The sequence below is a fragment of the Micromesistius poutassou genome (assembly GCF_964030765.1).
Source record: "Micromesistius poutassou genome assembly, chromosome: 21".
NCBI lineage: Eukaryota > Metazoa > Chordata > Actinopteri > Gadiformes > Gadidae > Micromesistius > Micromesistius poutassou.
In genome coordinates this window covers 12518854-12539595 of record NC_140291.1, presented here as the reverse complement: position 1 = coordinate 12539595, position 20742 = coordinate 12518854, and the positions used below count along the sequence as shown (strand labels likewise).

The window sequence follows — 20742 nt, the reverse complement described above, 5'->3', positions numbered from 1 at the left end:
TTGTGCGAATGGGAAAATTGACTTGTCATTGAGGTCCACGCAGTTGTCTGGTGGTAAGTTAGGTTTTATAATTATGTCAATAAATAAATATTGAGGATATGAGATCCGACAGTGTCTTGGTCCACATAGGAAAATGAATAGTATTTTGAAGTATTATGTGTAGTAGTTAATGAACACAGTGGGTAAAACAGATTAAGGTACAGTATAGATGTAGCCTACATAGCCTACGTACACCTAAGCGCACCAGCATCCACTTAGCTGTGAAGAAGGTGCTGCCCCCAAACGGAGAAGACGATTCTACACTGCAGGAGAGAGAGAGAGAGGGAAAGAGCGAGACAGAGACTGACAACACACATTTAATTGAGTGAGAGTGAACATTAAAAAAAAATTAAAAAATCTTCAAAAAGTAGTGCTTCGAAAAAATTTATTATGAAAGAAAATGCACATCAACGAAATGTGGATTAACTTCAAACTGCATATAATTAACATGATGAATTCTATAAAAGAGTGGTCGTTGAGGGAAAAGTGCAACGGCAGAGCACTAAAGTCAAACTGGCCACTTTTCATCATCCAATGAAAAGAGGGGCAAGGCCAGGATAGGTTGGGACAGGAACAGAGATGTAAGGCTAGATAATGGCTACCGGTTATTGGATAGTTTCATGCCTGACATAACCCACCCCCGGTGTCCAGTCAGCTAATCAGGGAAAGCATACCTGGGGAGAACCTAAGGACCTAAGGAATCAAAGTGCAAGTGTGTGAGTGTGCGTGTTTTCATTCATGAAGAAAATATCTTGGAACATAGTATCTACTGGTGTGTGTGATATGCAGCTTTATTTAGGGATCCTACGAAATCCATAGGAACCCAAATGTATTCCTTATTTTTATTATTTAATTGATTATTTTTTTGTTATTTTTGGTTAATGGCATAGGCAATGGGAAAGAGACAATGATGGATATAGATGGATCGAGGGAGAGTGAGATAGAAAGGGTGATTTATATATAGAGAGAGGAAACAATGACACTGTTTGCGTGACACTTTAACGTGTGTGTGTGTGTGTGTGTGTGTGTGTGTGTGTGTGTGTGTGTGTGTGTGTGTGTGTGTGTGTGTGTGTGTGTGTGAGTGAGAGAGAGTGTTTTTCAAGAGTATAAACTACTCATTAATTAGTAGGAGTTGCAATAACATGGCGATGTCTGCATGGTGGTTTGAAATGAATTACCCAGACTTCAGCAGCACACAAGAGCATGGCTGCCAGTGGTGGGGGTGGTGGTGGGTTTTAAGCATAGGCTAATGCGTGTAAATGATTTCCTCTGCAGTCCTCTGTGAGGGGGTGTGTGAGACGAATTACCAGTATTGATTCAGACAGAAGAGACCAAACAGGGGATTTGTCAAAAGTTGGTTTCACTTTGGGCCTGAGATGTTTTCATCAGGAGCGTCTGGTTAATTGATGAAGTAAATGATGTAAAACACAGGTATTAATTAGTGGGCGTTGAAGTTGATTAAACTGCAAATCCTCATCTTACTGATTTTACACACAGATAACAGACAGCCTGGGAGACTGTGTGGAACATCACTGTGGAGACTCATGTCAGCTGACAAGTACACAAAGTGGATGAATGATTACTATATATTTTAGAATGAGGAGGTCATTTAAGAATGACCTATTGATCAAATGTATTGTAGCACTTAAGAATAATTGCAACTTATGAACAATAATAAAGCAGTAGTAAAAAGTGAATTCTGCATTTATTTATAGTTGAGTTTATTTATAATTGTTTAAAATATTAATTATAAAGCATAAATTAATGATTTACAAACTATTTACAATGTGTTAATAATGCTTTATAAACCCTTAATAATGCCATTGCCATTTATGATTAGTTCTGGTAGTTTGAAAGCATCAGTTTAGCATTTTGTATGAGGTTATCTAAATTGAGCTCATTCAAAATCGTTGCCTTTCTAAGTATTTGTAAATTACATGTCAAGTGATTGACATGAGGTAGTTATAAAGCAGTAGTGAAGACTTTTGAATGAGCTCATCTTATGTGAGGACTATGACTTACTAAGCATTTATAAATGACTATAAATTAATTCACTATTTCCTTCTACTTTATTAATGCTTCAGAGTTGCAGTTATTCTAAAGTGCAACCGAATGTCTTTCTGAGCTGTCATAAGCACGTTTATCAGGAATCTCTGCCTTTGAACACTAAGGTGGCCCTCTCAAAATGCTCACATATGTGTGATGATAGGCCTCGACCTTAACGGTTGCCCGCTTGCCCGGGGCAGGTGAGCTCTGTGATCGGGTAACTAAAATGTGACATGTAGTTGCCGGTTCGGGCAAGTGATTTTTTTTTTTTTTAAATACACTAAATATGCCTACAAAATAAACGTCCTCCTATATCGCGGAAGCAGAGCTTTCTACAGTGCTGTGCGTTGGTTTTCGGTAAAACACAGGACAATAATGGTGCGTTCCAGGCAACCAGTAACTCGTGTTTTCACAACCTTCTACCCCGAGAAAGTGCCAGGTAAATGTAACGGAAATAAATAAAAGATAAAAATAAACACCTGAAAATGAGACGCCGCCAGGATATGAAACAAAAAGGCAAAGGAACTTCTTAATAAGTTGGACGGAGAAGTTTCCGTGGGTCCGTCATGACAGCGGATAAAAGTTAACCGATTGCAAATTTTGACTACCCCCAATCGGATTCATCAACACAATTTCACTACATTACGGGTGTAGTGTGTGAGGACAGTTTCGGACACCGTATCGACAAAAATCACGACGACATTAGTTGTTGCTATCGATATCTGTGCGAGAACAACACTTAAATCTACGTTGCGGCTGCTCTGTTTTAGGGAGTGTCTACAAATGAAACCCCACAGACTGGTGGCGTAGACTTTACCATGGAATTGTTTCAGGAAAGAAATCACCACAAATCAATAATTTTTTTATTCTGATTGCTGTTCTACTTGCCAATGGTGGGCTTATATTTACTACAGGTGACGTTTTGCTGTTGCATTATAGCGAAACAGGATGCAATTAATAGTTAATATTCACCAAAAATCTATTAACAATTATTTTGTCATTCTGATTGCTGTAGTATCTTCTTCTGTAGGGCTAGCTGGTTTGACAGCTTCGCAGCCATAATTGTTATGTTTTGTATTTAAATAAATTATTATAATTCAACAATTACTTTTTGGTTTAATACATTTTCTTGATAGGCCTACATTTTCCATTTTGGACAAGTATGTTTTGCTATTGGGCAAGTGGCTTAAAAAGCTTAATGTCAAGACCTGATTAACATACCTTCTAGGAATGGGCACAAAGGACAGGCGTAAAATCACTTATTCAGGAAGATTTGCTATTTTGCATTAGTACGCCTTTTTTTCTTTCTTTTAATCTGAGCAGCAAAACCGAATCTAGTAATAGTTCACTTCAAAATGATACAGGTTTCCACGCTTTACAATCGATCAGTCCTCTACTGCCGCAGAGCACCAGAATCACTGTTTGAATTCAAGGTTGTACTGAAATGTATATTATTTATAAAAATGTATTTATTTTATTTTATTACAGAGAAAGAGAAGTACATATATATATATATATAGAGAGAGAGAGAGAGAGAGAGAGAGAGAGAGAGAGAGAGAGAGAGATGAGCAAAAGGAGAGATAAAAACCAAGATGAGCAAAAGGAGAGATAAAAACCAAGATGAGCAAAAGGAGAGATAAAAACCAAGATAGACCAATAGATGGAGGGGAAAGAGTGGGCAGGGGAAGGAAGGAACGAGAGATGGAAAAATAGAAAACACAGTGACAGACATAAAGATAAAGTGAGAGATAGAATCAGATGAGCAAGAGCGGTGAAAGAGACGGAGGGATGTGAGGAAGAGGAACATAATACACAGAGGGAGAGGAGAGTTGTGAGATAGAGAGAGGCATGAGTGAGAGGGCCAGAGAAAGGGATGATGGGAGGAGCAGTTTAAATCACAATGATGAAACAGGGAGAGTGATGTTAACAGGAGGGGAGTGGAAACAGAGGGAGGTGACGTATGAAGTGACGTATGAATCAAAACCTTGCTGGTGCATTCATCTTAGTTTACACACACACACACACACACACACACACACAAAAACACACACAAGAATATTTTTGAACACGTATTTTAATAAAGTTATGGTTTAGGTGTTTAGATGTTTAAATCTCACGATGAAAATCATTTCCCTCCACCCCGCCAGGCCCAGGTTGCCATTTGAATTACTATGTTTGAGTAAGTCTGTTTCTCTCTGTGTGTGTATGTTACATAATTTAAACAAGATGGTTATATTTTTCTATTTTTTTCTCATTTTTATCTCACTCTACTTTGACTCCAAATGATATTTTTAAAATAAGAAATGTATCTTATTAAGTCTTATGAAACTATACATGTTTTTTAAATTTTTTGTGCAAAATGGAAGAGAATCTGAGATGTCTGCTAGCGTCAATGGTTAGTGTCAATGCTAGTGTCAATGGGTTAGGCTTTAACGCTCAACTCAACCTGTTTTAGGGTGATGTAGTAAAGATCAAAGAGTTTTCATTTGAGTGGAGTGTTTAAGAAATGCCGTCCATCAGCTGTAAGGGAATGCAATGCACTTTGAGAGTTTCTGCTTAGAGTTAACTGCGCCTGGCTCTTAATGAGATTTCAGACGGCTCCCGGCAAATTCCAACCAATTAGGGCAATATTATCTGTGATTGCTAAGGGGAATATTGCCTATCAATCAGAGCTGTTTGAAATGCAACACTTCTCAATGGTGGAGCGCCTCCACTCTTTTCCTGCTCTGCTCTGTTTACAACTCAACCACAATTACTCTTTATTTCTCAGTCTTGCTAGAGTGTGACACAGAAATGATAATACATCACACCAACACACACAGACACACACACTCGCACACACGTGCACACACAAGCACACACATCCACAAATACACATACGCATGCACATACACATACACACACACAAGCATACACATTCATACACACACATTACAGTTGAACATTACAGTTAGGTACAGCGGTTTGGTTAACGCTTGCTAACAGAAGGAGCAACAATGGTCCATGTTGTGCTTTTCTCCTCCTCCTCTGAAAAAGTGTGTGTGTGTGTGTGTGTGTGTGTGTGTGTGTGTGTGTGTGTGTGTGTCTGTGTGTGCTGGTACGATAGGTGGCACTGTACCCATTTCAACTAGTGGTAGTAGAGCCACTGGCTGACCTCTTTACGTCACCAGCAACAACAAACTCAGGCGGCATTCGAGAAAGATGTTTTCAGTAGACAGCTGTCACTTCACTTTGGGTCCATGTCACCTCAAAATAAATGTTTTTTTCTTCTGTGTTTACAATCTTTATTCATTCATTGCGCCGCGGCCAAACCGACAGGGATAGTCTCTGATATTATGAATCTTAAAGACTGCATGGGGTCTCCGACTCTCTGGTACTTCCACAACAAGTAAAGACGCCTAGTGGGGGAGAAGGAATTGGGGGAAAGGAACTTTGGCTTTGACTCTCTGAAGTCCAGATTGAATCGAACATGCAGGAGAAAGGGATTGTTGTCGTATACGGGCTCTGCGGCATAGGTGATCCAAAAGCTGTTCGGAACAATGGGATGTCAGAGCGGAGGGTTTATTTTTTTCGAAATAAAGGGACGTTGGACTAATGGAGTGTAGGACTAATGGGAATTTTTCAGGTTATTGAGAGGTCGGAACAATGGAGTGTATGAGAAATGACATGGACCCGAAGTGAATTGACAGCTGTCTACTGAAAACATCTTTCTCCCGCCGGAGCATTGAAACAGAAACCGGACCGGAACCGGAAATGGAAATGGGGCTGTTTATGTTTGGTTGTAGTCTTTTCACTCGGTTCTCCGCATCAACAGTAGGGATAGAACCGAGCAAAAAGACTACAACCAGCCCCTCTTTCCGTTTCCGGTCAACGTGCAATGAGTCTTCCAACAGAAATCAATGGATTTACAAAATGCCAAATAAAACACGACAGAAGCTGTATTTCGCTACGATACTTGATTTGGAACATCAACGAACAGCACTAACCACTCGGTGAGTTGCACATTTCTGAAAACAAACATTTAGGGTTGTTTTAAGGAAAAGGTTTGTGAATGCCCATAGCCAGCCATTCTGAAGCAGGCAGGGGCGAAATCCAGCCAAATCCCCGAGACAGGACCAATAGTCAAAATTTCGGTGTCAACCACTCTATTTCATCCTAGACAAACCAGAAAGGGGGCTTAATGTTCAAAATACCGGAATTGCGCTTTAATGCGACTAACAGTCGAATAATCTAGGGGTCTTAATTCGAGTAACCCAATTCGATTCGATTTTAGCTCGACTAAGGTGTATACATGCATCTTAATAATCCAATCATAGTTTGGACTAACCCAATAATTTGACTTTCTTGAGGGTCATGAGTGTTTGTTTTTAATTGGTCTCTTTCCCTCATTGACATGAAACATGTTTTGCCAACAGCCTCCCTGCTCACCGTGGGTTTAAATAATAGTCAATCAATCTGTCCTTTGCTCTCCTCATCCATTTGGCCCTCTCTCTCTCCTTCAGTTGTGTCCATCAGCGGGTGTGCTTGTCTATCTTCTGTGTCTTTAGTTCTTCCACGGCCTGCCTGCTGATTTGCTTCTCTGTCGATGTCTCAGTGGGTTTTCAAAGTAAAAGTGTCTCATGTCTCTATGTCTGTGTGTCCGTCTGTCCACTTGGCTATCTGTCTGTCTATCTGTCTGTCTGTCTGTCTACCTGTCAACATTATCTTGCTTCCCACATTGTTTTGTTATTCATATTCTTTTACATTATGATTTCTTCTTCTTGATATTTGTTTATTCTGTTCTTCATCAACATCTCACCTCATCTAACCTCATCTCACCTCCTTCCACTCTCATCTCCCTCTCCCTCTCTCTCTCCATCTTGAACCATCTCTCCTTGCCACCATCAATAACACTCACCCACTCCATTAAACTTTAACACCATCTATGCTGCACACCCCTTGTTAGTTCTTGTCAAACCAAAAAAATCACTCTTTCCATAAATCCTCTCTCTCTCTCTCTCTCTCTCGCTCTCTCTCTCTCTCTCTCTCTCTCTCTCTCTCTCTCTCTCTCTCTCTCTCTCCAAGCAACCTCATAAATAAAGCTTGTTCCTTTGTGATTGCAATTTGTTTTGTCACACATGTACCACAGCCATTCCTGTCCATTCCTGTGTGCGTGTGTGCGTGTGTGCGTGTGTGTGTGTGTGTGTGTGTTTTTCCTTGGACCTACTAGTCGAGCGGCTAGCTAGACACAGGGGCCTGGCGCCTGCTCTATGATTTGGTTGATTTATTTATTCACATTGATATTTTTCTGTGCTTTTCTTTATTTAGTGTGTGTGTGTGTGTGTGTGTGTGTGTGTGTGTGTGTGATTGTGTGTGTGTGTGTGTGTGTGTGTGTGTGTGTGTGTGTGTACCGCTTTTATATTTCATGTTCATGAATGTTCTGCAGGATAATATTTACCAGGTTTAAAGAACCAGAATGAACAAGATGGTTTTAATGTATAAATGGATTTGTTTCATATACGTATAACTGAACTTATGGAAGGGTTTTAATTAGGGCTGTCAAAATCAACGCGTTAACGCGAGATGATTAAATTCTGGAATTAACGGCGATCAATTTTTTAAAGCATTAACGCATTCCCGCCGTGTTTTACCCACAATTCAACCCCCGGACAGTGTTGCCCCTGTACGTGTGCCACAGCAATCGCCCAATTCTTAAATCCATTCTTAAATCCTCCGCTGCCGGCCGGCTTTTTGACATTTCCACGGTGGGTTGTATCACAAAGACCATTTCATTGGACGAGAAGCCACAAGGAGTCCAAGTAGCGGCACACTAGTGTATTTGCATAACCGCGATCTGATTGGCCGACAGACCCGTCGACGGCTAAAAGATGAATAAATGAAAAGGTAAAAGCGCCACATGTTATTGTGTGAAAGTGTTAGTGTGAGTTGTTTGTTCAAAAAGAAAAAACGTTCAAATAAACTAAACAAACAAAAATAAACAAATAAATAAACAAATAAACAAAAAAGTAATATCCGCTTCTTGTCACTTCCCTGGTTGAGTGCGATCTTACCTGTCTAGAGGTGTTAGGTACTCACCGCTAGACAGTCATGGCATGAGAGCAGCTCACCACACGCAGACGGCGCTGTCAACCATGTAAGGCGATAGCCAGCTCGTCGGGAGCGATTAGGGTGAGGTGTCTCACTCAGGGACACCTCGACACTAAGCTAGGAGGTGACTGGGATCAAACTAGCAACTTTCCGGTTACCAGCCAAGCCGCTCTACCTGCTGAGCCCCCCCCCCCCCCCCCTCACCGTCAGTACCCACCGTGTCTCCCCTCTGGCACAGCTGACATAAACACTCCTATACCATAAGCACACTAAAGCTACAGTCCTGATATCGTCACAGAGGGATACGAGCGGAAGTGTGCCATGTATGATTTGGTTATACCGCCGTAATGAGGCCAGACAGACCACAGTAGTGCCAATCTTTGATCTTGTAAATTCTGGATTCTAAACAAAGCTTTGATGTTTAGAAACATTTTGGATCTAATGGGTTATTATGAGCTACTAAACTCAGATGCAAGTATGGACAAGGACACTTAACCATATTCAAATAACCCATATTGCTAACTGTAGCCTGCATGTATTTGTATGTGTTCCAGTGGCGATTTCTCTAAAACTGCAAGGGAAGCTTGGCTTCCCCTAAAATTAAAAAAAAAATGGTCGAATATATATAGTTATGTTAACGTTTCATTGACTAAAAATGTGTTAGAACACGTCCATCTCGAAGACGAGTCCGTTCAGAATCAGCTGCTTATCGCAGGTCGACTGACTCGATTTCCTTTTCATACACTCCCGTAGAGTCACAGTGCATTTGCCTGTTGAAGCTCAGCGTCCATTGACTTCAATGGAGGCTTTTTTTAGTGCGTCGAAAGTTGATGGTCATTGGATAATGCTGCGATTATGTCTCTCCCACGGACGCTCAGCATCTCTGGGTTGAATGGAGGAGTGGGCTGGCCTGGACGCTGGGCTTCTGAGTGATGATTGGAGGGTCTGCAAAACTGAATTGCTGTTTGATTGACTTTGAACTATAAAACATCGCCGGAGCTCTCTTTAGTCCTCAGTCCCATTGCGGATTTTGTAAGTGAGTCGAAAGACAAACTGCAACCTATTTCTTGATATTTGCATGGCGAAATTGCTAGACAATTTTCATCCTACATTTCATACACATACACACAATTCCTTGATTCAGTTTAACAGAATTCCCACTTTTCCTTTTTCGAGTTTAATATCGGCTCGGTAGTTGGCCATCACTTTGATTCAGGGAGATTGAGCTCTGAACTTCAAGTCCTCTATTCAGATCAGGACTTGCAGGACAACACAATGGGCCATGGCCCATTGAGAAGACAATGGTCAAGTCACTGGAAAAGAAAGCTAGTTGTTATGACAGGGTCACAGAGCATTTCCTTGAAGAGGAACAGAGAGCAGAATTTACATATAAATTAATTGACAATTTATATGATGTAGGCTGAAAATGAGCTTCCCCTCTTTGAAAGACCAGCAGCTGCCACTGATGTTTATATGTGTGCACATGTGTGCATCAATGTGGGTTCATGTTTGTGATGGTGCACACATTGCAGGTGCACAACGGCTGAAAAAAAGAAAGAAAGATGCAATGAAAGATTTAAAAAAAATGAGAGAGAGAGCTAGAGCAAGAGATTTTGACCATCTCCAAACATGCTTCATTATCTCAAATATGTTATCAGTGTGCTCTTCCTCATCTGGTTCCATAAGATTAATAGGGACAGAGGCAGAGACTGTTCATCTTTTCTTATTCTCCTGCTAACTCTCAAATATTCTTCTACTTTCACCTTCCCACTTCCCACTAAGCTTTTTATTACTTTATTACTCTCTCTCTCTCTCTCTCTCTCTCTCTCTCTCTCTCTCTCTCTCTCTTCCATGTCCAACGTCTTTTGGATGTGTGTGGGTTTTCATTAGTGCTCAAATTGCAATCTTCAGTCCTACTTCTCAGAAGGCCTGTGCCTCAGTAAGAGTGAGGGAGGGGGGAGAGAGAGGGAGATATAGGTAACGATTGGAGAGGGTGAGAGGGGCAATGAGTACAAGAGACAGAGAAAAAATTAAATAAAGAGAAGGCAAGGAAGAAGGGAATAAAGAAGAGAAAGGGGTGGGGAGGGAGGGTAAGTATGGAGCAGGGATAGTGGGCCCTAAGAGCTGTTTAATGTCTTCTAATGGCGCAGTGTGGTGCAATGCATCCATTAACGTTGACACTGCTGTGGAATTACTCGTTAATATTTAGTGCAACTTAATTACCGTGTAGAACCACACGCTCATTCAGCTTAAAAAAATTAACAACCAAATTGTGGAAAGAAGAAAAAAACAAGGTACCAAAAAAACATGTAAAAGCAGAAAGCGAATCGAGTATGCACCAAATGAAGGAACCAGCGTGAGGAGTTTGAATCTGGGATCCAACCCTTCTCTGTGTGTGGAGCTCATATGTGCTATTTAGTATGTACTGTGTAATCGGCCGTGTACTGTGTAGGATGTTCTATACACTAGCTGTAGGTAGGTTCTCTCCCCTTATGCTGGGCTATTATATTTTGCACTTTTACAATTTAGTATTTGCTACACTTGAACCTCCTAAGATGGCGCAATTTGATTGGCTAGCTATCTCGGGATATTGGGCAATATCCCATGATTTAGATCTCAAACTTTATTAACTACTTAACTTTATATTGTTTTCTTCGCAAAATGTCCCGCTTTAAAAGTGTTTCAGAGGAAAGAATACAAGAAATTCAACAATATGCTATCCCTAAAAACGCACAAAAAGAGCAACACAATATGGTCTTCGTTTTTCAAGGTAAAATTAGCTTATTATTTATAAAACAGCAAGTAAAACAATGAAATTGTGACATTTTGTTGTCTTGTTTACAAAATAAAGTCGCCGTTTACGCGAAGTGTTCAATCCATTGACTTCTGTTTTAGAGTGGTTTCTCCAGCAAGATGAATTTAACAATACCATTGAAGACATGGAAAAAGACAAATTGGACATTTTTCCTGTCAGCGAGGAAGCACGACGGCAGATACTACAGCTAGATGAGTTTGACCTCCATCCGTTCAGCCATTGACCACTTTCTACATGATGAGCAGAACAAACCGTTTTCCATCATCGGTGGCCCAGAGTTTACCAAGGCGAACAAGGCCCTAAACTCCTTTTTGAAAACTCCAACAGTTGAATTCTTCGTCCAGCAATTCACAAGAACCCCTTGACTCGAGAGGTCATTGAAAGGCTATATGAAGCCGGCGAGCTTGTCGAGGCTGACTAGCAAAACACGACAAAACTTGCAAAACTGCTTGGTTTGTTGTGACCCTCTGCTTGGGAAGAAGAGGCTGTGTCATTCAGGCTGTCCAAAACTCCTTCAACTGGAGAGGAGTATTATCTTACTCACAGACACACACATTTTTAGACGTTACCAAACAATTTTCCGGACACATTCAAATATACACACGTACACATTCAAACACATACACACAAACAGCCCACTCACACACATTGCATTGTTACCCGTCCACCAGGAGGTAATGCTTATTGGTGGTTGTCCGCTGTGTAGTGTGGATGCTGTTCTTAATGGTTTAAAATCTCCAGGTTGGGTAGAATCTGCTGGAAAAGGTTTGAAGCAAAAACAGAACAACATGTGCAGCTAAGCAAACTAATGGGGGAATGTATACACCAGCACCCACAGGAGGGGGAGATTGATGGAGAAAGCAAGAACTTGGCAGAAAAGAGAGCTATTACACTCTGCTTACCAACCCCCCTTCACACACACATACACACATACATACACAAAGACACACACATCGTACATACACAAACACACCCCTATAAATCCATAAAATTAGAAGACTCCAGAAGTCGGTGTAAGTGATTCCCTGAGCCAAGCTTCCATCAAGAAAAGTCTGTTGGCAAATATTTTTCTCCTGCTTGACTGTTTGGCAAGCACAACCGCTGTTGGGATGAAATCCGGGTCCTTCTGCCCGTCTTTGCATATCGAACTGCAGTTTGTTGATCCACTGTGTGTCCCTGTGGGACGTGGCGTCTGTTTCCAAAGGTCGGGACTCACAGTTGAGACGCAGACTTTTGCCTTCATGGTTTTCACTCTTATAGGCCCAGTCACACACACCAGACCTTAGAGAGACAGGAGGTGAAATGTGTACATGTCTTGTAATATTAGGTTTTTAAATAAAAGTTTGTGTTGGATGTTGGATCGATTATTTTCCCAGGTTCCCTCCGGTGAGCGAGCAGGCCCCCATAGGGACCGATGTCGGAGCCATACTGGCCGCCGCTGTCAATCAAACCATTGTGTATTCCATCGTCGAGGGCAACGACGAAGGTCGGTATAGGGATTTGGGTTGGGATTCAATTTTCATCGATTCATTCTCAGACAGTAGGATGTATTTTCCTCCTCCTGTGGCTGCTACTCTCTCTCTCCCCCATTAGTCAGCCTTAATATATTCCTCTCTCTCACACACACACTCACTTCCACGCTGTCTCTAACTTATCTTCCTCGTCTGTCTTGTATTTGTGTGTCTTATCTGTATTCATTTATCTGTCTTTTGTTGCCAATTTGTCCCACTCTTGATCTCTTTTTCTCGCCTCCTCCTACTCTTCTCTCTGCTACCCACCTCTCGGCCTCCTCCACCCCTCTCTCCTTTGTATTCCCCCTCTCTCTCTCTCTCTCTCTCTCTCTCTCTCTCTCTCTCTCTCTCTCTCTCTCTCTCTCTCTCTCTCTCTCTCTCTCTCTCTCTCTCTGGTCTCCAGGTGTGTTTGTGTTGAACTCCACCTCTGGGGTCCTCTGCACTGCCAGACCCCTGGACTATGAGGCCAACAGCAGCTTTACCCTGCAGGTGGAGGCCCACTCCCTGAAGGTGGTCTCCTCCAACCTCCGCGCACCCTCCAGGGGTAAGTAAGAGCGTTTTTTGTGTGTGTGTGTGTGTGTGTGTGTTTGTGGGGGGGGAGGTTGTTGTGTTTGGATGAATGTGTGTGTTAGTAATTAATGTAATTAATCCCTCTTAATTATTAATTATTTAATTATTTTGATTTTCCTCTTTTATTCTTCATTTTTTTCGTACTGTTTAGTTTTGTTCTTCACTAGCCATTTCAACTCCAGTAAAAAAAAGAAAAACTGTGTGTGTGTCTGTGTGTAGTGAACACGGCCCGGGTGCTGGTGGAGGTGGGCGATGAGAACGACCACGCCCCAGTGTTCTCCAGAGACGTCTACCTGGGAGGAGTTACTGAGGACGCCAAGACCTTCACCTCAGTGCTTCAAGTACAGGTACACACACACACACACACACACACACACACACAACTGCACAGACTTTGATGGTCCACATAGTCTTCCCGCAGAAGTGAAGGACTCTACCATTTTTAAAGCCTACCTGTTTTGGTGACACCTTGCTTTAACAGGATGTTTAAAGGCTGTTTTCCTGTAATTATTTACTTTGGTTAAACAAATGTTGTTGTAGTGTGCCCCCCATCCCCCCTTATGACACATGGACTGTGTCAGCATAATAGGGGAAAAGTCAGGCTCCCAATCTCTACATTCATTCTGTAATTCACCTTGTTGCCGTTTCACCATAAAAATAAAAGTAAATAAAAAATCACAATATTAAAATTTCCATTTTCAATATTATGCGACATATTGTTCTGCTTTGATGGTTAATCATAGTCACAAATCACTTCATTACTCTACCCGATTTTCCTACACTAACTATTTAAGTTGGGTGACCTAACTTTCTGTTATTCTACCTATTGTTTGTATTTGATGTTGTCCACACTTTGAAATACTTCTATGTACCTAACACGCCCCTCCGTGTCGGGATAAAACCCAGTTTACCAATACGCACACGCTCACTATCTGTTAAGTTAAAACGACTTATTAAAAAAGTTAAACCCAGTTTTTTCTTTATGCATTCAACCTAACCTGTTGCGTACCACCTAAATGCGACTTAGTCCAGTCGCATACCACCTAAAAGTGCGTATGGCTTATTCCTGTTGCATACCACCTGAACTGCATACGACTTATTCTAATAGTAAAACCCAGTTTTACTAATGTGTTAGCGCTGTTAGCGCATTTATCCTTCACACAATGTCTTATTGTGCTACCTGATCAGCATCACCATGATGTTATTGATGCGACTTACTATCTGTTAAGTTAAAATCAATGATTACGTATTTATCCTGGCAAATCGTTCATCAAATCTATACAATATTTCCTCAATGGTTTTGGTGAATGGTGAATTTGTGATCTCCCACTCCCCCCGGAGTCCCTTGCAAGCCCCACCGTCGCCTCTCCGTAACCCCCAGGGATGGCGACGTGTTAGGCGACGTGTGGCGATCAGTTAGGCGACGTGCGGCTCGGAGGTCCTCGAGGAGAGAGGCGGTCCCACTTTTGACGCCAAGATGTGGTGGGGATTCCGGACCACGTCAATCACAAACCGACCAAACTGGGTATAATAGTCATCCGAACTTATAACAATTATTGCCATGTATTTGGGTAATAACGGTACAATGACATACATCAATCATACAACACAACGTGAAACATAACATACATAATCTGAGGCCTAGATGGGAGTTCCCCCTGTGTCTCTCCAAGAGCTCCACGAGGAGAAGTCCCCAGATGGGAAATCACCCTGCGTCCCTCCAAGAGGTTCGCAAGCTGAAGTCTGACGCATTGGATAATGCCAAGGACTTTTTCTATCTCGTCAGGATTCCGAGGGCAGCTGTGCCCCCCAATAAAACTAAAGCATTTGGTTAACCAGATGGCAATCTATCGTTCGAAAGTTCCTCAGGGTGTGATAAAGAGGTGGCGTGGCCATGCCCTATCAGTTGGAACCCTAGCCTGTCCCTTCTTCCCCCGGGGGGGGGTCAGGAAAACAGCCTTTGAACACATCCCCCGAAGGTGTCACGAAAAACAGGCACATTCCAACAGATACAGAGACACAATGTGAAAACAGATACTTTCCATTACAGATATACTTACACCAATCACATCAGGACGTTGAAAACGTCTTTCTTATGAACCACAGCTTTAAGTGCAGTTCTTTATTCTTCTTTGAGAGAAATATAACATCGAGTTTATATTACACTGTCTAGACAGCGGCTTCAACAGAGCGTTCCACATGATGCTCCCATAGGGCACTCCTCTGTACAGTCATGTATTAAACCCGAGCCAGGTCCGCTGGAGATCTGTTTGAATCGGGGGGTCGGGTTGGGTTCTCCTTTACAGCTAGCGGGAGGGGCCTTGGGCTTTGGTTTGAAGTGTCGCCGTGTATTTTCGCCCACGGGGTGTGATAATGAGGGGCTTCCTGTTTCCTGTCTGTGGTTACAAGAAGTTTGATATTCTATTATTAATGATCACTTCCTCCAACTATGACTTCATTTACTGTGACTAAATTGTAAGAGAAAGAGATTGCGATATTGCATTTTCAACGCTTTTATTTAATTAAAAACAATTTACAATATTTTTTTGCATGTTATTATTTTATAACCCCAAGACCGTGGAGAACATGAAATAATGGAAAAGATGGAAAGGGAAGGAAAGGGAGATAGAGAAGGTGATGGAGACATAGAGAGGGTGTGAGTGTGATTTAAATTTCCAACACATTTCCAACACATTTCCAAGGACAGTGGACCTGCCCTCTTTGCTCGAAATATACAACCAAAAAATCGAAATCAAGGCAGTGCAAGTGGTGTTTTGTGCAGTGTTGAGGGAGGGAGGGCGGGAGGGAGGGAGTGATGGTTTGTGAGAGACAGGCCCAATAACAGGGGGGTGGAAAGGGTGTGTGTGTGTTGGGGGATTGTGTGTGTGTTTCTGAGTTGGGCTCAGTGTGTACGAGTGTGTGTGTAGGGGGGGGGGGGTACATTCGACGCAGCCATATTTGTCTGCGCCCTTTTTGACGTCACTTCCTCTCATTATATTTACTGCCATTGATCGGCCAACCAAATGTAACTATAGAAAGCATTCATTTGAATTCTTTACAGCTTCCATTTTACCTCGCCGGCCTGAAGCCCACAACACTATAATGGACTCAAAATGGCTTCTGCCTGCAGAAGGAATTACTTTCCGAGCATGTAAATTTAATGGTGCTTACTAATTTAGGATTTATTTTAAATCTGCGACAACATTGTTCCCAGACTTTAATCCACAGCAGCTGCTTAATGAGCTAATTTCTACGACTTTTATTTAACTTTTCAAATGATTCTTCCAGTCGCCTCGTTGGTCGCTGTTGTCTGGTTTAAATGTCCTAGTTCATGGCTCTGAGCCTGCTTCTCCATCCGTCTTTAAGATAATGGATGCTAACTAAAATCAGGGAAACTTTATGCTTTCCACCAATAAACAACGACTAACTTCTGGGTGTTTTTTTATATTTTCATTTAATCCAATTCTACATTTACATTTAGGGGACTTTGCAAACACTTTTGTCAACTTACAACCATTCATGCACACATTCACACACCGACGATGGAGTCAACCACGCAGGGCGACAGCCAGCTCGTCACGAGCAGTTAGGGTGAGGTGTCTTGCTCAGGGACACCTCAACGCTAGTAGGAGCCGGGGATCGAACCTTTTCCTTCAGTACGTTTACATGCACAGCTTAATTAGATTAAAGCCATAGCTCAACTATGCTCCTCAATTGGACAACTGCAATTGTCCGCGTATACATGGCGGTGAGTAAATCGATTCATTGGCCGAAGCGTGTCATGCCCCGGTACGATAGGTGGCGCTATGCCCATTTCAACTAGTGATAATAGAGCCACTGGTTGATCTCTTTACGTCACCAGCAACAACAAACTCAGGCGAACAAAATCTTCTGCGCCAGCTTTTAAATAAATCGCCGACCCGAAGTGAGTCGAGCTGTCTACTGAAAACATCTTTCTTCCGCCGGACCAGCCCCTCCGCCGCCCGTCCGTATACGGCATTCCCCGCCGCATCGCAAGGAATGAATAAAGATCATAAACACGTCAGGAGAAAAAAACATTTATTTTGACAGATGTGCCCGAAGTTACTACTTTACAACCTTGTTGATCACCCACATTTAGAAAAACATGTACTTTTAATTCAGCCTTGGGTGAAATCGAAGCGTAGTGTCCGTGTGCTTCCACCTTTAATGAATGCATGCCATGCGCAGGGGGGTAACTGCATTCACCGGCTTCCTCCATCTTCTGCACCACCTTTTTAAATAAATCGTTGTTTCTCGTTATCCCTTATCCGACGGCGACAACAACAACACGACTATCGTCTCCTTCTACTTCCGGCTCACGACCCCGGGAAAAGATCTCGAGCATGCGCAGAACGCAATTCAACGCATAATCCAACTCGACTCCGTACATGCACGCTTAGCTCGACTACGAATCGCATTATCTAGGGGTCTTAATACGACTATGAGTAACCCAATTCGATTTGAGTATAGCTCGACTAAGGTGTATACATGCATCTTAGTAATCCAATAATAGTTGGACTAAGCCAATAAGTCGACTTTCTTGAGTGTCATGTAAACGCACTGCTTGACTGGGTCACACCCAGTCAAGGAAAAGGAAGGAATACGCCTAAGATAGACCTAAGACTCTGATTGGTCTTCTTAATTGGTCTAAACCAGTGTTGACGGATAGGCTGCATTTGATTTGTTGATATTGAAGTTGAAATGCATGCTGTTGGTGTGAAACTACTGTGCTCTGGGAATACCTGGAAAAAAAACAAAAGATCCCTCCTGATACATTCCGCTCAGTGCAGTATCCCCTCCATCTCTCCACTTTGTCTTTGATTCCTCTGACATCTAGTGATGACATCATTGCCCTTGTGTAGTTGAGTGGATATCTGAGATGCGCAGGAAGGGATCTTGTAACAGTTGAGACCCAGGGCTTGTAGCAGGGATGAGTTTCTCTTTGACTCTTGTTTATATTTTTGTTCTCTCATAAAATCAATGACTGTTGGAAGGTTTGCTTTAAAAATATATTGACACAAAAATAAAAAGAAGATATATCTAAGCTGGAACAACCTTTCCTTTTTTTCTTCAAATAACTCTTTCTGTTGATGCTGTTCGTTCCTCACCTCCTATGTTCCCTCGGTCCAACCTTGGCTTCTTCCCTTCCTTCAGTCCTTTAATTTGTTCCTCCTTTCACTCTCGATTTTCTTGTCATCCTCCCCTCCCTTGATGTCATTGTCATCCTTTTTCTCCTTTCTTCTTTTTGTTTTCTTCCTTCATTTCTCCCCTAAAATGTTCCTTCTTTCCCTCCTTTTTTCCCTCCTCCTTTCTGTCCTTCCTTCCTTCCTTCCTTCCTTCCCTCCCTTCCTCCCTCCCTCCCTTCCTTCCTCCATGCTCTGTTTGTTTATTTGAATGTGCCGGGTGTCTGGGGGCTAAATCAGTAGTCTGCAGTGCCGGTCGTTCTCGGAAAGAACCAGCATTGAATCAATGTCTCTGACACGCAGGGGGGGAGGGGAGGTAGGGGAGGGAGTAAGGGGAGGGGCAGGGAGGGAGTTAGGGGAGAGGGAGGTAGTTAGAGGAGGTGGAGAGGGGGAAAGGGGGAGAGAGGGGGGAGGGAAAGAGATGCAGTGTGAGTTGGCTGGAGAGATGGAGAGGGTGGGAAAGGGAGAGAGGGTGGGAGCTAGAGAGAAAGAGGGGCGGAGAGGAGGGAATGAATGGAGCAAAGGAGAGAGATAGAGGGGGGGGGAGAAAGACAGAAGGAAGGAGAAAGAGAGAGAGGGACAGAGAGATATAGAGAGAGGGAGAGAAAGACAGAAGGAAGGAGAAAGAGAGCGGGAGAGAGACAGAAGGAAGGAGAAAGAGAGAGAGAGGGAGAGAGCGACAGAAAGAAGGAGAAAGAACAAGAGGGAGAGACAGACAGAAGGAAGGAGAAAGAGAGAGAGAGAGGGAGAGAGAGACCGAAAGCAGGAGAAAGAACGAGAGGGAGAGACAGACAGACAGAAGGAAGGAGAAAGAGAGAGAGAGGGAGAGAGAGACCGAAAGCAGGAGAAAGAACGAGAGGGAGAGACAGACAGAAGGAAGGAGAAAGAGAGAGAGAGGGAGAGAGAGACCGAAAGCAGGAGAAAGAACGAGAGGGAGAGACAGACAGACAGAAGGAAGGAGAAAGAGAGAGAGAGGGAGAGAGAGACCGAAAGCAGGAGAAAGAATGAGAGGGAGAGACAGGGCAGAAGGAAGGAGAAAGAGAGAGGGACAGAGAGATAGAGAGAGTGAGAGAAAGACAGAAGGGCGGAGAAAGAGGGAGATGGACAGAGAGATAGAGAGAGGTAGCGAGAGCGATAGAGAGAGCTTGCAGAGTGTATCTCGCTCTCCCAAAGGGAGTCAACCTGTGTGTTTGTAAGGGAAGAGAGGACAGAGGGTGAGGGGTTTGTGTTGCTGTTTACGGCTCACAGCGCCCCATAGCGTTCACTCCAAGCATTACAACAGCATATTGATTCAAAGTCAAAGAACCGCTGACGGCGTAAAAGACAAAAATAATTTAGTGACAGATTTTATTAAGTTTGCTTTGCAAAACTTTTTGTTTTGGTCTTTTTGTAAAAAAAAATTGTGACAACTGATGTCCAGGTATATAAGAAAGAGAGTATAAGAAAGAAGTAGATAAATGATGATGATGATGATGATGATGATGGGAGAGGAGATGTGGAGTGAATGTAAATGACTATATAGTATAAATGATAGATTATAAATTATAATAAACATTATGAATTAATTCTTGTGTGTGTGATGTTGAAGATTTTGAGGTTGGCAATTTCAATGATTAAAATTCAGGTTAGATTTGATTGATGGTGATAATAACTAAATAATACTATTGATAAAAAATAACTTTTCCCCCCATTTACTTTCTATGTAACTGTATCCTTATTATATCCTTTATATCCTGTGTGTGTGTGTGTGTGTGTGTGTGTGTGTGTGTGTGTGTGTGTGTGTGTGTGTCTATGTGTGCATATCTATATCATGTGCATGTTTGTTTGTGTGTCTATCTTTGGGTGTGTGTGTGTGTGTGTGTGTGTGTGTGTGTGTGTGTGTGTGTGTGTGTGTGTGTGTCTATGTGTGCATATCTATATCGTGTGCATGTTTGTTTGTGTGTCTATCTTTGGGTGTGTGTGTGTGTGTGTGTGTGTGTGTGTGTGTGTCTATGTGTGCATATCTATATCATGTGCATGTTTGTTTGTGTGTCTATCTTTGGGTGTGTGTGTGTGTGTGTGTGTGTGTGTGTGTGTGTGTGTGTCTATGTGTGCATATCTATATCATGTGCATGTGTGTGTGTGTGTGTGTGTGTGTGTGTGTGTGTGTGTGTGTGTGTGTGTGTGTGCAGGCCCTGGACAGGGACACGGGGAACTACAGTACGATGCTGTACCACCTGATCATCCAGCCTCCGGCGGGCAAGGAGGCGAGGGACAGCAAGGACGGCTTCGTGATCGAGCCTCTCAGCGGCCTGCTGAAGACCGCCATCATGTACCGCAACAAGCGCCGCCACCACTTCAAGTTCAAAGTGGTCGCCACGGACGACTACGGCCGGGGCCACAGCAGCACGGCAGATATAGTGGTGGGTCTGCGCCGGCGTTTGTCTTCCCTTGGATAAAAAAACAACAGCGTTATGCTTTATGATATATT

At 42.6% G+C, this 20742-nt stretch overlaps 1 protein-coding gene across 1 annotated transcript in view; it reads left to right on the top strand.

Annotated features, from left to right (window-relative positions):
- Positions 1 to 20742, top strand: part of LOC311366842 (protocadherin-15-like) — a gene marked incomplete at both ends in the record, with an annotated part of 114184 nt that overhangs the window by 85312 nt on the left and 8130 nt on the right. The window contains 4 exons of the mRNA XM_084485609.1: positions 12364 to 12473; positions 12902 to 13042; positions 13288 to 13415; positions 20444 to 20674. Coding sequence (XP_084341735.1) covers positions 12364 to 12473; positions 12902 to 13042; positions 13288 to 13415; positions 20444 to 20674 — 610 coding nt within the window. The remainder of the gene's footprint in view (positions 1 to 12363; positions 12474 to 12901; positions 13043 to 13287; positions 13416 to 20443; positions 20675 to 20742) is intronic.